Source organism: Crinia signifera, chromosome 2, assembly GCF_055691185.1.
Source record: "Crinia signifera chromosome 2, ASM5569118v1, whole genome shotgun sequence".
NCBI classification, from domain to species: Eukaryota; Metazoa; Chordata; class Amphibia; order Anura; family Myobatrachidae; genus Crinia; species Crinia signifera.
The window spans coordinates 222274095-222290728 of record NC_139218.1 but is presented as its reverse complement, the minus strand read 5'-3'; the positions used below and the strand labels follow the sequence as shown (position 1 = coordinate 222290728).

The window sequence follows — 16634 nt, the reverse complement described above, 5'->3', positions numbered from 1 at the left end:
AATTGGGGCACAGATTTTGGGGTGCTTTGTCTCCTTCATTCCTTGTGAAAATGACAAATTTGGAGCCAGAACTGCATTTTTGGGTAAAAAATTTAATTTTTCATTTGCACAGCCCAGTTGTATCAAAATTGGTGAAACCCCTGGGGGTTTGAAATGTACACTATACCCCTAGATGAATTCCCTGAGGGGTGTAGTTTGCAAAATGGGGTCACTTGTGGGGGGGTTCCACTGTATTGGTGCTTCGGGGGTCTTGCTAATGCGACATAGCACCCACCAACATTCCACCAGAATCTGAGCTGCAAAATCCAAAAATCACTCCTTCCCTTCTGAGTCCTGCCATGCACCCAAATGGTATTTTTTGGTCACATGTGAGGCATTGCCGTACTCGGGAGAAATTGGGGCACAGATTTTGGGGTGCTTTGTCTCCTTCATTCCTTGTGAAAATGACAAATTTGGAGCCAGAACTGCATTTTTGGGTAAAAAATTTAATTTTTCATTTGCACAGCCCAGTTGTATCAAAATTGGTGAAACCCCTGGGGGTTTGAAATGTACACTATACCCCTAGATGAATTCCCTGAGGGGTGTAGTTTGCAAAATGGGGTCACTTGTGGGGGGGTTCCACTGTATTGGTGCTTCGGGGGTCTTGCTAATGCGACATAGCACCCACCAACATTCCACCAGAATCTGAGCTGCAAAATCCAAAAATCACTCCTTCCCTTCTGAGTCCTGCCATGCACCCAAATGGTATTTTTTGGTCACATGTGAGGCATTGCCGTACTCGGGAGAAATTGGGGCACAGATTTTGGGGTGCTTTGTCTCCTTCATTCCTTGTGAAAATGAAAAATTTGGAGCCAGAACTGCATTTTTGTGTAGAAAAATTAATTTTTCATTTTCACTGCCCAGTTGTACCACAATTGGTGAAACCCCTGGGGGTTTGAAATGTACACTATACCCCTAGATGAATTCCCTGAGGGGTGTAGTTTGCAAAATGGGGTCACTTGTGGGGTGGTTCCTAACTTTTAGCATCTTATGGTGCCTAGAAACCTACATGGTGCCTAAAAAATAATCTCATAAAAAGGAGGCTCCAAAATCAAGTAGGTGCTCCTTCTATTATGAAGCCTGTGGTTTGGTCAACGTGCACACTAGGGCCACATATAGGATATTTATGAAAACAAAAGAATTGGGGGAATCAATTTTTAGTCACATTTCTCTAGTAAAATCTACTGTGTTCCTTAGAAAAATGTATTAAAATTGCAAATCTGCAAAAAAATGAAATTTTGAAATTTCACCTACACTTTGTTTTAATTCCTGTGAAACACCTAAAGGGTTAACAAACTTCCAAAATGCTGTTTTGAATACTGTGAGGGGTGCAGTTTTTGAAATGGCATCATTTATGGGGGTGTCTCACATACAAGTCCCTCAAAGTCACATCAGAACTGAACTGGTCCCTAAAAAAATCAGTGTTTGAAATTTTCTTGAAAATTTGAGAATTTGCTATTCATATTTTAAGCCTCCTTGTGTCCAAAAAAATTAAAAGGATGTTGAAATAATGATGGAAACATAAAGTAGACATATGGTCTATGTTAGTTATTAACTATTTTGAGTGGTATGATTATTTGTCTCACAAGCAGAAAATTTAACATTTTGAAAATTGCTAAATTTTCCATTTTTTACGACATTTTGGTATTTTTCACAAAAAAACACAGACTGTATCGACCCAAATTTACCACTAACTTGAAGTACAATGTGTCACGAGAAAACAATCTCAAAATCACTGGGATAAGTAAAAGCAAAAAAAAGTTATCCCCACTTAAGTGATACATGTCAGATTTGAAAAAAAGGGCTCTGTCAGGAAGGCAAAAACATGCTGCGTCAGGAAGGGGTTAATATATTCATCACCATTATGCCTCCCGAGTTCCAATAACAACTCTGGGACAAGCTGTGTCTTATTCTGTGTTTTTCTCCCTTACAATGCCAGTATGAACAATGCTGCACAGAGCTCATAAAGAAAAGCTGGAAGTGCTAGCATGGGAGTGCTAACATGAAAGGGCAAAGCTGTATGCCTCAGGGTTTCTCTGCTATGATATTTTAAATATACACATAGGAGATTATTCTGGTTGCTCCGCTCGCATGCAAATTTGCACGCAAGGCAGAATTTAGCTTATTACGCATGCGCAACTGCTGCTGTGTACATGTGCAGGTTTTATAGTGTGTGCACGCTCGCACCCTTGCGCTTGCGAACGAGTCCTAAAATGAACATGACTACTAAATCACTATAATGACTGACAATCATTGTGCAAAACATCTTAAACCTATACATTCTGACAACCCACATATATGTTTCATTTGAAATGCGTCAAATCAGGTCATTAACCAATGGATTGAGAATGGGTTGACTGTGTGCGTATTGTTAGAGTTGCGAATGAAATCACCCACAGAGGATGTTCGCAGGCACGCACAGTGCATGATCTTGCGGACACAGCAATGTGAGTAGGAGCACGCAAGTGTGCAGATACATTGAGTATACTCCCCTTTGGGTACCGTTGTGAATTCTGACGTTCACTAGTGTGATGGGCCTAAATGCGCATGTCTGCGTGCTTGCAACTGCCGTTCGCACGAGTGCATGCGACCGTGCATGCGAACGAATCGACCAGAATAAGGTCCATAGAACAGTTCTTTATCTATAGCACGTACACAGAAAAAGACCTGTGATTTGGTATCTCCAGTAGGCCTTTCAAGCATAGCAATGCACATAGATTGAACAGTGATTATTTGTAACAGAAGTGCCTACGTAACAATATTCCAGCTGCCCTATATGGGAGGGGGCAGTCAAGTTGCTTAAAAAAAGAGGGACATGGCCTCATCATGGATCAGTGGTTTCTCTAGTGAACACGCTATTGCGTCATTATGCCAGATTACTGGCAATAAACAGCGGGTTCGGGACTATGATAACGTGTCTTATGACTCCCTGGACCGCCCACTTTCAAGGACAGGGTGGGTGTACATGTGGCTCTGGAAGCCCTAATCAGAGTGGCCATAGGATTCATACTGGATGACTGGTGGCAGGGATGCTGGCTGTCCGAATACCAACGCCTTCCTCTGCCCCCTCTAACCCTAACCTACCCTTGCAGCCTAACTCTCCGCAAGTGCCTTGCCCTAACCTTTGTACTGCCAAAGCCTAACCCTCCCGTCCACTGCCTAAAACTAAACCTCCTGGCTTAGCTTGCACCTCTAGTTTTATAGAATACACTTGAGTGTAGAAGCTAATTAGCTGCTATGGCAACTTCTTCACTTTTTAAGATGCATCAGAAATCCCTCACTGCTGCAACCCCCCCCCCCAACAAAAAAAGTAAGGTATCAGTGAACATTTCCATAGACATGGTTGGGACTGGTTGAGGTGTTGTAGTTATTATACAGTATACCCTTTAGTATTGTTATGTAATTGCTGCATTAAGAAAAGTTTTAGCCGTTATCTATCTGATAGACCTTATTACCAAGAGTGATATTTAAGTATCTTCCTTTATCATGAGATTAACAAATGAGCTTACAGCTGTGATGGTGCTGTAGACAATTATTTGCATGTTTTATATGCATATAGATTTTTTTAACTCATTCAAATTGTGACCAGATCAATGTATAGTGAAGCCATTATTAATTGAACAGTAGAGAAAATACATAGAACGTGTTGGAAACAATGTATATAAAAATAAAAAACTATTAAGCTTAAGTATATAGCATAATTTTGTAATAAAAATTCACACTCCAGTGGTACACAAAATACAGAATACAAAATGAATAAGATGAAAAAGATAAAATATATAATTACATTACAACAGACAATCCTATAATATTGAAAAAGATACTTTTGGTAAGGGAAATGGCACTACAACAGGTTAATCATAGATTTTATTCAGATACTTATCTTTTAGTTTGATGGTAGTGCTCCTCTTTCTTTACTCTATTGTTTCTGTATTGGTTTCAATCATTCTCTCATTGAATATGTGGAGACAAGGAAGAGGGGGAGAGGACATTTGACGGATATCATCAAACTTCCATCAATTACAGATACCCAGATATGCTTAGCCTCAGTGGCGTAGCTACAGGGGTCGCAGCGGTCGCACCTGCGACCGGGCCCCTGAGCCAGGGGGGCCCAGCCCCCGCCACTGTCCGGCCGTCCTGGATGAGGGTAGTGAACAGTAGCACCCGTTCCCAGTGGTGCTTTGCGGGCCCGGCCAGCGTGCGTCGCGCTGACGTCACGCGGCTCTGGCACATACCCTCCCGTACTCCTCTGTTGGTGTATGGTCTGCTGAGGCGCCATGGATTAGGAGGACCTCCCACACTCCTCCGCGGGCGCATACTCTGCAGAGTATACAAAGCGCCGTGGAGCAGAAGGACTGTGGAGCACCTGCGGCGGCTGGCGGGAGTCTGGACACAGTGAGAGGGGAGCAATGAGCAGAACACAGAGTGAGTGGGCAATTGCATACATATAAATGTTGGAGGCTTCACCTTAAACTATCATTTTATCTTGCCTGCACCTTTGTGAAGGATAACACATTAGTTACAGACAGTGTTATGGGGATCTCACATGGAACTTGGAAGCGACTAGTTAGTGGTAACAATGCATGCACTGGACATTCTAATGGGAGTAATTGCTTGTTGCCACTATCATTGCATGCAGTGCTGCGATGTCACGGCAGACTGTCCTTCCCCACTAGGATTGCATTTTGAAAAGATTGAAAGCCAGGAAACTGCTAACCTGGGCCTCTCCAGTTTTATCATCTTTGTTCTTTTAATATTTTATTTAAATAAACTACTATCCTATGTTTAAATGTTAGTTCTATTATTAACATAATATACTTGATGTATTAAAATATAAACAGACCGAGATTTTAATTTTGTTGTATGTAGGGGGGCCCCATGCTGACCTTTCGCACCAGGGCCCATGAACCCTTAGCTACGCCCCTGCTTAGCCTCATTACATTGGGCCTTATTTTGGTTCATTCTTTCTGACAAAATCCTTCTTAGATGGACAAAACCATGTGCAATGCAGGGGGGCAGATGTTACTTGTGCAGAGAGAATTAGATTTGGGTCAGTAATTTTGTTTCTGTGCAGGGAAAATACTGACTGCTTTATTTTTACACTGCAATATAGATCTCACTTTGAAATAAAACCCCACCCAAATCTAACTCTCTCTGCACATGTTACATCTGCCCCACCTGCAGTGCACATGGTTTTGCCCATCTAAGAAGGATTTTGTCAGAAAGAATGAACCAAAATAAGGCCCATTGTTATGTAAGTGAGGTAGGAATATTGAAATTCTGGTACAAGTGTTTCTTTTTCGGTGATCTCAGCAGATTTCCCCCTCCCTAAATGTCCTCTCCCCCTCTTCCTTGTCTCCACATATTCAACGAGAGAATGATTGAAACCAATACAGAAACAATAGAGTAAAGAAAGAGGAGCACTACCATCAAACTAAAACATAAGTATCCTAATAAAATCTATGATTAACCTGTCGTAGTGCCATTTCCCTTACCAAAAGTATCTTTTTCAATTTAACTGTATAATAATAGTCTGGTAAAGGTAGGCAGCACAACATTAGGGAAAGCGCCCGAGACTCTGCCCAATTATTCATTTTCACTTTGCATCAATCCTATAATGTTAAGCTGGGTACACATATGTACAATTTCCTTTTTCTTGCGACCGTTCGATCGACCGAATACACGTTCGGCCGTCCAAAACATACGACCGTTCTGCGCGTACACATATGTACAATTTTACTTGCGACGTCCGATGTACTCCCGTCCAAACAATCGCAAGAAGAAGTATATGAGAGACCCTGTAACCCTTTGCCTGCTGTTTTAACTAATGTGTCTTTAATGCCTCACTGCTCAACACTTTAGACGCATCACTTTAAGACATTAATCAATGTTGAAGTTTTAATAGTGTGTTATGGTGCCCAGAAAAGAGCTTCCAGCCCACTCTATTAAAACTTCAACATTGATTAATGTCTTAAAGTGATGCCTCTAAAGTGTTGAGCAGTGAGGCATTAAAACACATTAGTTAAAACAGCAGGCAAAGGGTTACAGGGTCTCTCATAATGCAGCATACCACCGTGCTTTGTCAAACTGTCAAGCATATCGATCGAACATGCGTACACACTTCACTTTTGTTCCGATATGGAGCCGTCCTGTCGGATGAAATATTAAGCAGCAAAGAACCTTCGACCGACCGACCGTGGACGGCCAAGAGCGTTTTTGGCCGTTTATCGGTCGCACAGCAGCAATTGGGACAGCGTACACACCTATACAATCGAACGGCCGTTTGCCCCCAGATTGGAAGAACGGCCCGACGATTGTATATATGTGTACCCAGCTTTAGTTGTATAAAATTAGTAGGATTATTTTTAATTGTAGAGGTTGTTAATCTGACTCAGTGAGTTGTTAATTGTTGCCCCAACAGGATTAGTTGTTAGGAGTGAGAACTATATAGTAAATTGTTAATGTCCCAAGAACTCTGCACTCCTGTTGGAGAGTGGCTAATGGATGGTTATGTCCACTTTATGGGTAATAGAGGTATGCCCTCTCTCTTCCCTTGTCTGTCCAGACACAATTAAATAAGAAGTTAAAAAGGGAGAGACCTCCCAATACCTGCTTGTTGTAAATCACATGTATTTTCTTCCTTGTGGCTGTGTTAGCAGCAATCCAATGCTGCGGGCTCCCAGAGCGCAGGTTTCTGATATGAAGTTGAATAAGCAGCAATCTGGCGTAGCAGGGTTTTTAGAGAATGCTTGTAGGTATAAAGGGGATGCCCACATATCCCAGAAGAGGATGGGTTTAGCAACAATATTACTTTTTCCTGTGTTTTACATTAATTGAACAATTTGAAATATTTGCACCACCCATTTTTAAACTCAAATAAACTTAGTGTTAAAACTCGCAGTTTTACCATCAATACCAACAATCAGTAATTGGTTGATGTGATACTCACCCTAACAAAAGGAAATGCAGCTCCTGGTTTGAAAGGCTCATTCTCGTGCTCCAACTGGTAGCAGACATATGCCTCGAGACCCTGCTCTTTGTAAACTTTCTGTTCTTCTTCCATAAGGAACAGTGCCCGAGAAGAGACTGCAATGGTGATAGCATTTTGTGGTTTAGGCTGCACACAAGAAAATAAATACAGCTTTATAAATTTGTTGTAATCTGGAAAGCATTAATGGTTGTCAAGGTGGTTAGATAGCATTTAGCAGCTACTGTAAGTCCACTTTTAACTTCTTCACTCAATGTGGCAGTCTATAAGTAGTCCAATTGATTTAATTTATAAATTTTCAGCATGTTATGGTCTAACATGGCAATCCCTGGCACATGATTTGATTTGTTGAGTAGAGAGGCCTTGGAATACACCTCTGAGCACCATCTGGACTAAAACATCTTGGAGTATAATAAATCAATATTCTGGTGCATGTGTAAAATGTATGTACAAAAATACAAGTTGCACCAAAACATGCACCAGTCCCACACTAGGTGCAGAGTGTATGTCAGAGTACTACTTCTAAGGAATATATTCAATGTGGCTGGCAAGGGGGAGTTTATGGCAAGGATGGCTTGTTTTCCTCATACCTTCCTTGCCATTTAACCCCCTCGTCAGCCACTTGCACTATTCTATGATCCAGGGATCAAATGGCGAGGTTCGCCACTAATGCCGCGAGCCTTGCTGTTTTGATGGCTGCACTCACCGCTTCCACCTTGCTTTGGAAACGGCGAGTGCGGGGGGGTGGGTTGAATACTGAGGGCGGGCTATGACGGCGAGCAATAGGCACTGCTCACCATCATAGCTCACCTGTTTGGCATAGAATATACCCCTAAGTGTTCAAGTGTCCGAGTTTGCAACCAATCAGAATTTACTGCTTATTTATTTAGCACCTTCTAATAATAGATAGAATCCGATTGGTTGCCCATAGCGACATCCCATCTGAAATAGAACTCCCATCTTAGTAAATAAACCCCTACATCCATGTGCACCTGAATTGCTACTGTCCAGGACAGGGCCGCCGAGAGGGGGGGTACTAATTACCTTCCCCCTCTATCCCTCCTGAGTAGCAGCAGCGCACACCTACAGCATGTGCCGTGCTGACAGCATGCTCAGCATGAGCGTCTCACTGACAGCATGACAGCTCATGCTGAGCCGGCTGTCAGCACAGCACATGCTGTAGGTGTGTGCTGCTGCTGCTGAGGTGGGGGGGTGGAGAACTTTAGAGTGTTTTTTCACCCACCTTAAACATTTTAGGGGCGTGGACTAATCACGGGAGGTGGCCACGCCCACTCCATCAACACTTGCACCTGACCTATGGCAAATGTTGTTTCTCGGTAAAAGTATGACCTCTGCGGCAGTAGACATGCGTCTGTGACCCCAGCCACTTTCATTGATATACAACACTCCCAGGAGACAAACTTTTCTGAATTCACTTCAGACCACCTCCCATTCACCACCCAGGAACGCTCATCACTTTGCTGCTTCATTTCAGACATTGTCCTGTCTGTCCCAATATCGACAGCACCTTTGTACATATAATCTGTGTAACGCTTGTGCAGCACTTTTCACAATTGTTTACGCATGCACAGTTGCAAATAACCTCTGAAAAATGGGAACATCAGCATTGCATGTGTCCCCCTTTGAACCCAACGAGACTGACACTACACCTTGAACCCAGCACCATTTACACTGAACCCGGGTCTGCCCTGCATGTCACTCACAGACACTTCTATGACCTCAGCATACAGTACATAACCAATCAGCATTTTTTAAGCATAACGCTAGTAACATAATCTGGTAGCTAATCTGGTAGGTACCAGTGTTGGATTCCCAGGTCAACCAAACCAAATAAACCACTTATGCTAGCATTTTTAAAATATATATATATATAATTGTACCAAATCTTCTACAATAAGGAACAATGCTATGCTTACTAATAATATGTAATGTTGTCACTGTTGCCATCATATAGTCCATAGTGGCCATAGAGTCTACTGGTTCCTTTGTAGTAATATGGTTTTACTTATAGCTAAAGTAATTGTTTTTACACAAATAATAGATGAACCACCTACACAGCTCATTCTCTAAGCTTCAGTGCCAATAGGAGTGAAACACACAACATTGCTTGTGACTTCCCACACATTCTGTCTTTCTGTAGCATATTCAACAATAACAGAAAATGTCTAATTGATTACTAAGAGGTTATGGTCGTTTGTCAGTAAATCGCATGATCATTTATTCCTGAATTCGATCAATGTTGTGTACATTCATCTGCATAATGACAATTAAATGAGTCACTAAGGGGCTGGTGCTGAGCTGAACCTAAGCCGTGTTTTGCACTGCATGTGCTGCTGGGCCTTACACATTAGACAGCATTTACACATTTCCAGTGAGGAAGATCTGAGTTGCAATGCTCGGTATCCTTCTCACCGAGGCAATATTCATTGATTGTGTACATTTAGTATTGTGCACATTTATTGTTGTACTGTAAACAATTTAAGAATCAGCTAGCTCTCATTTTATACAATTATTCTGTATAGAAACCCATCTATCAATAGCTGCTACTGTGCTTGTAGCCAGAATGAGTAACAAGCTGTTGGTAAGCAGATTCCCCAGCAGGTGCCACAGTAAACACATTGAGGGAGCTCACTGACCACTACTGTAACAGGCACTAGGAAACAAATACATGCAAATGATTACATTTGACGGGATACGCTCATTGGGTCACCAGCATGTTGGTCGACATGAATCTAGGTCAACATGCAGGAAGGTCGACATGAATCTAGGTTGACATGGTTTAGGACGACAGTCAAAAGGTCGACATGGGTTTTTTACAATTTTTGGAGCCGACATGTGTGCCCGAAGCATGGCGAGCGCAGCAAGCCTTGCGAGGGGACTCTGTGCTATGTTTAAGTTTCCATGTTGTCTGTGTCAACATTTGGGTAAAAAATGTGAAAACCCCCATGTCGACCTAATGACCCTGTCAACCTAACGACCATGTCAACCTAGACTCATGTCGACCTTCCTGCATGTCGACCTAGAGTCATGTCAACCTAAATGCATGTCGACCTAATGGTGTCAACCTAATGACTGTTGAACAACATGCTGGTGACCTAATGATCCATATCCCATTTGACATAGGGTTAAAAATGCATTTTTACTTGTGATTTTTTAATCCAAATACAATTCCAGCGCATACCTTCAATATATGACACTGATATACTAATATGCCTTTTCCACTAGCAAAAATAACCTGGGGTTATTCACAGGGATGCGCATCGACCCGTGTTTTTTGCTAGTGAAAGCACAAATCAAATCCAACCCAGGTAATTTCATGCTGTAAAAGGTTCCCGGGAACAATTTTCTGGGATTTCAACCCGAGCTAGCAGGGTTGCTTCTGGGCTCTTTCCGGACTACAGGCTTTTGTGAAAGGAACTTACCCGGCATCCCGGCTTTCTGCCGTTGGCCACAGTGATGGAACTGAGCGACATACGCTCTGCTGACGAAGCCACCGGGAGAGTGCTGAGGACTGAGTGTCCCCCCCCCCCCCCCTCCCTTCCGGCAGGAAGCAGAGACAGTGGCGGCAGCAGAGGCTGGAGGCAGTGTCCACACAGCAGGAGGGACGGTCCCGTCACCTGGAGGCAGTCCCCGGTGTCCACACGGATCCTGTCCGTGTGGGGGTGGGAAGAGTCCTGGTCCGAGAGGTTAGGCCTGTGGGGGGCGGGTGCCGGTTCAGTCAATCCCAGGCGCTCGCATACCCCCCCCCCCCTCAACCCACTCACAGCTCCGAGCCAATCCCAGGCCGGCCCCGCCAGCATCATCCAACTCACCCTGCATCCCACCGCTGTCACTGCATTTTCTGGTGTGAAAGGGATATAACTGACTTGGATTTGCATAACAAAATATATAAATCATAGAAACATAGAAAAAAACATAGAATTTGATGGCAGATAAGAACCACTTGGCCCATCTAGTCTGCCCCTTTTGTAAACATGTTATCTCAAACCATATTTGATCCTTATTTTTTTGTATGGATATCAATAAGCCTATCCCAAGCATGTTTAAATTGTACTACTGTATTTGCCTCTACCACCTCTGATGGTAGGCTATTCCACTTATCTACTACTCTTTCTGTGAAGTAATTCTTCCTCAGATTTCCCCTGAATCTTCCACCCTCTAGTTTCAGTGCATGTCCTCGTGTTCTGTTGCTCCTCTTCCTGTGAAGAATGACTCCCACCTGTACCTTGTTAAAGCCCTTGATATATTTGAAAGTTTCTATCATGTCCCCCCTTTCCCTTCTCTGCTCTAAAGTATACATATTAAGATCTTTTAGTCTTTCCTGGTACGTTTTGTGATGTAGGCCATGCACCATTTTAGTTGCTCTTCTTTGTACAGTCTCTAATGTATTTATATCCTTCTGGAGATATGGCCTCCAGAACTGAACACAATACTCTAGGTGAGGTCGTACCAATGACCTATACAGTGGCATTATTACTTCTTTCTTTCTTTCTTTCTTTCTACTGCTGATACCTCTCCCTATGCAACCAAGCATCTGACTTGCCTTCTTCATTGCTTTGTTACATTGCCTACCTGCCTTTAAGTCCCCTGAAATAGTGACACCTAGATCCCTCTCTTCCTCAGTAGTTTCCATTATAGTGCCATTTATACTATATTTAGTCTTTGGATTTTTGAGACCCAAGTGCATAATTTTGCATTTTTTTTAGCATTAAACTGTAGTTGCCATGCTCTTGACCATTCCTCTAATCTACCTAGATCATCAATCATTTGTTTTACCCCTCCTGGTGCGTACCTTTGTGTCATCTGCAAAAAGGCACATTTTACCCTCAATTCCATTTGCAAAATCACCAATAAAGATATTAAAAAGCACCGGTCCAAGTACAGATCCCTGGGGTACCCCACTTGTAACCTTTCCCTCCTTTGACTGTACTCTGTGTACTACAACTCTCTGTTTTCTGTCCTGCAACCACGCTCTTATCCATTCAACTATCTTAAAAGCCAATCCCAAACGTTCAAGATTAAATAGATGAAGAGGGTATATTTACTGGTGCATTTCTTGGTTTGTGGGCAGCTGCAGTACATTTTGCCCCCCACTAAATTACTTATTTTTTTACAGTTATTTGGAGGTGGTAGAAATCAGACCTTATCCTGTATGTTTTTTTTTTTTTTTATAAAAATCTATGATTTAATACTACACATTAGGGGGGCAGAGACAGGGGGAGTCGGAGGAAATGAAAGTTATTGGGGAAGAGAGAAAGAGGAAGCAGAAATGAGAGAGACATAAGAGGGGGGCTACAGATGAGAAAAGCAGGGGATCAGTTAGTGTTAGACCATTAATGGTCATCCCTAGTAATATCTTCTAAAGCCAGATTATGTTTGGGATTGTCCTAGTGCAGAAGTTATATTATGATCAGCTTAGTCTGATATATATCATGTTTGCTATTTAATGTCTGACAGGTTTCTGATCAACTGTGTTGGGGGTGTGTAGGTTCACTACCAATATTGGGTTATTAAACATATGTATTGGGGTTTGTCCTCTTCTTGCATATACGAAAAGATTTAGAAAGCTATTAACAAACAGGTAGAACAAGATGCAATAAGAATGATCAACAGTTGACTAGTGATGGCAGGCATAGTGTACTACTGTCCTCTAAATGGCTATCACTGGCACTAATATAGACATGTTTATATACAGGAGCCATCGTGTACACAGGCTGTAGTCTATGTATATATGACTACATGCCTTCTATTGTTGTGGAAGTGTCAAAGGTCAATGACCTTGGCTATTGGCCCATTCCACATAAGCTGCTGATCCTACAAGTGAAGGTCACACAGCTTATACCCATACAAACATGTTCATTAGCAGTAGACATAGCAGCTTCAGTCATTGTCCTGTGTCTCATGTAGAGACATACCAAGCCTTACATTACATATACACAGACCGTGCCTAGTAGAATTGAACCCCCTCCTTACTGCGTGATGAACATCAATATACAACATGAAGAGAAAGCGCCAAAGTCAGATTGTTGGTCCATGGTTTGCAGTAAGATGGGAGTGACAGCACTTTGCACAGCAGCTTTCACACTGTTTAGGGCTGGAATGAAAACAGCTAGTAATTATTCTGACAATTCTAATCTTAATACATACCGGCTTTGGCTTCTTGGTAGGTGTAAGATTATCATAGAATGCTTTGGCCTCTTCACATTTCTGTTTCTCTGCAGAGCTTTTTTCAGGGACATGGCTGCTCTTGGATCCTCTCTCATCTGTGCCCTCGGAGCCAGGAAGCATATTTGCTGATGAGCTGAGGCTTGGGTACTGCTAAATCCTCCTGTAGTTATGGAGATGTCAGCCTCTGACTTCCCTTTCTAAATCTCACCCTCTGATATCTGTATCTGTCCCTCTCATCTCTCTTCTGACTGCTCACTGCTTTCCAATTCTCTGGATGAAATCACAGCTTCCTCTTGTTTTGCCTCTCTCTGTCTCTCTGTCTCTCTCTGTCTCTCTGTCTCTCTCTGTCTCTCTGTCTCTCTCTCTCTCTCCACAATCCCCCTGTGCTTCACCTCACTCACACCAGTGACAGGTCTTTAAAAGGCATCCCATAAGCCCCTGTGTTCGCAGCTCCTGATTCCATGAAATGGAGAAGGGAGGGATAAATATATACTGACATTGGAACTCCCTAAATCAGCTGAACATTTCCTCCTCTCCCTAGGCTTCAGCTGCAGAGTCTCTCTCATGCACTAGTCAGGAAGACTGTGGGAAACCAAGATGAAAGGAACGAAGTGTGTGTGCGTGTGTGTGTGTGTTTGTTTGTTTCAGAGTTGCATGCATGTCCGCTTTGCAGATGGATCTCGTGCCATTTAGTAGCTGTGTGTGCATTGGAAGACTGTATAGACAAGGTATATTTACTAAAGTGGAGGTTTTATAGAAGTGGAGATATTGCCTATAGTATTTGCTAAAAGGTGCTATATAAATGCTAAGCAAAATTTGACTGGTGGCTATTGGCAACACCTTCACTTCTATAAAACCCACACCTTAGTAAATATACCCCAAAGACTTACTTATCCTGTTTCGTTCACATCACCACTTGTGGCTGAGTACAGGTACATACACACTGAGCACTTTATACGGCAGTGAACCACTTTCCAAAGTAGGAGACTGGAAAGTGGTTCTCTCGGCCTGAGGCAGCCAGCCATTATGCAGGAGTGCGCATAAGTGCTCACCGCTCATCTCCCACCCATACACACTGGAGATTTTGAGCTCAAAGTAGCTCAAAGCACCATAACTGAGCATTTTTTTAACTCAAAATGGCCTAGTGTGTATGAACCTTAATGGCGTGTACACACGGTAAGATATGGCTTCCGATGTTGCCGATATAGTGAACATCGGAAGCCATATCGCATGCAGATCGCATACTTTTTTAGGGCTTGCGAGCCGATGCGCGCTCCGTGTGAGCGCAAATCGGCAGCCAAATAGAGAGGGCAGGCAAGACCATATAGTGCAGATCTGCACTATATAGTCTAAATTGTGCCCCTCCATGCATGCCGTGCGATGCGAGTCCCGATGCGATCTGATCGCCCATGTTGCCCATTAGTTGCTATGGGCAACATCCCATTTTTATTAGAACTCCTATCTTAGTATATATACCCCAGAGTGAGCCTTAGTTTTGTGATGATCTGGAGTCCCTAGGCATCTATATAAAGCTTGCTGTTGGTAGAACCGGCTCCGCTGCTACTTTATAATAAAACGACAGTAGTTGGTGACAGACAGGGGCGGATTGGCCCACCGGGGAACCGGGCCGTTTCCTGGTGGGCCGGCACATTTTAGAGGAGGCTGGGCAGCGGCCCACCGAACCGCCATCTCTACGGTTACCGGCCACGGCTGCAGCAAAATGCTCTAATTAAAGATGGCCGCGGCCGGCCTTGGCTATGCCCAAAGTTAAAATGGCCGTGGGAGGGCTGGTGCGCATGCGTGGGTGCACACAGCTCCTCCCGCGGTTCTTTGCTGCCCTGAGTTGGAATAAGGTGTGGGCCAGGGCCGGTGCTAGGGTGTCTGGCGCCCTCCTGCAAACCATACATTTTGCACCCTTTCACATTGCCATTGCAACAAGCTGAAGCCCGATTGTTGGAGTGTATGCAACATGCGATCCTATGGAGGATCTCGGGTGCATGTACATGTATGCATGCACCATCTCAGTGCTGTGTCCGCAAAATGTTGCAGGCACTAAAGGTGGCCATACGCGCTGCAAGAATCGTATAGGTTATGGTTTAGATCGCATTGCACAGCATGCATGCAATGTGTGTGCGATGCGATCCGAATGCAGTACAAAAAGTATGTGCAGCACTCGTGACTGAGAGGGAAAGGAGGAGAGAGAAGGAGGAGATGGAAGAAGAGGGGAGGAGATAGAGGGGGCGGAGTGTTGAGGACTGGCAACAGCACTGGCACAGCACACTGAGAAGAGGGAAGGAAGGGGAGGCGGCGCTGCTGCCTGTTCGTCATTCGATTGACAGGCGCAGGGAGCAATGGGTAGGGGGAGGATCCGGACATGACGGGGGAAATTTACCAATATGAAAAACCTAGTTTTTCGTATTGGTATTTCCCCTACGGCTGCATACGACTGTTTTAGTCGTATGCAAAGTCGTGTTCCGGAGGGGAAATTACAAAGCAGTCAGATACGACTGCTTTGTAACCCTCCGATGGTGTAACCATTCGTATTAGCGGCACATATATACGGCCGCTAATACAAATTCATACAGGCAGTCTGCACGGATCAGTCAGATCCGTGCATGCTGCAAGGTGTAAAAAAATAGAAAAATTAAATAAATAAAAAAAAAATCGGCGTGGGGTCCCGAATGCCGCTATTGGCCGCCTTGCGGCCTAGCGTCTCCTGATTGGCCGCTAGGCCGCAAGGCGGCCAATAGCGGCATTCGGGAGGCGGAGCCGCATGATGTACACAAACACCGTGCGGCTCATCTGTCCGGGCTGGTTTCGCGTGTCGGTTTGTTTTTTTGCCAAGACCCTTACCTGGACTACGTCGCGCTGGGACAGGTGAGTATGGTTTCCTTCCACAGCTTCCACATGGATTTCGTCGGACTCCGGACGCCATCGCCAACAGCGACGTCGACTTGAAGAAGGACGTCGACATGGATCCAGAAGACCGCCGACACAGGACCAGAAGACGACACAGGACCAGGGCTACCTACGGAAAGAAGATAGGTAAGTATTAGTATGTGTGGGCTTTGTATGTATTAAAGTTTTATTTTAAGTGTGTGTCAGTGTGTTTTATTTTACTATTTTTAATACTGTGGCACTACAAGACCCAGCGGGCCCTTTAATGCCCCGCAGGCTGGGACTTGTGGTTCTCCAAGTCCCAGCTTGCGGGGGAGGCTTGCTGGGACTCATAGTGCCCCAGTATTAGACAATAGTTTAATCTTTTTTTTACACCGCTATCAGCTCGATGCCCACCGCCCAGGGGCATCGAGGACAGCACCAGGCTTCAGCCTGGTCAGGTAAGTCCTGGAGGGGGGGGACCCCTTCATTGGGGGGGTCCCCACTCCCCCAGGACCCCTGGCCAGGCTGATTGGTCGGT

At 44.0% G+C, this 16634-nt stretch overlaps 1 protein-coding gene across 2 annotated transcripts in view; it reads right to left on the bottom strand.

Annotated features, from left to right (window-relative positions):
* The window catches only part of NT5C1A (5'-nucleotidase, cytosolic IA), a 44323-nt gene extending 30539 nt beyond the window's left edge, over window positions 1–13784 (bottom strand). Inside the window, exons 1-2 of one of the 2 annotated variants that reach the window (XM_083173797.1) lie at window positions 13196–13784; window positions 6989–7156 (exon numbers count right to left, since the gene is read on the bottom strand). In XM_083173797.1, the coding sequence (XP_083029923.1) occupies window positions 6989–7156; window positions 13196–13336 (309 nt within the window). In that variant the 5' untranslated portion in view covers window positions 13337–13784. The remainder of the gene's footprint in view (window positions 1–6988; window positions 7157–13195) is intronic. The other variant, XM_083173800.1, reaches the window with a different exon arrangement.
* Between the last annotated feature and the right edge of the window lie 2850 nt (window positions 13785–16634).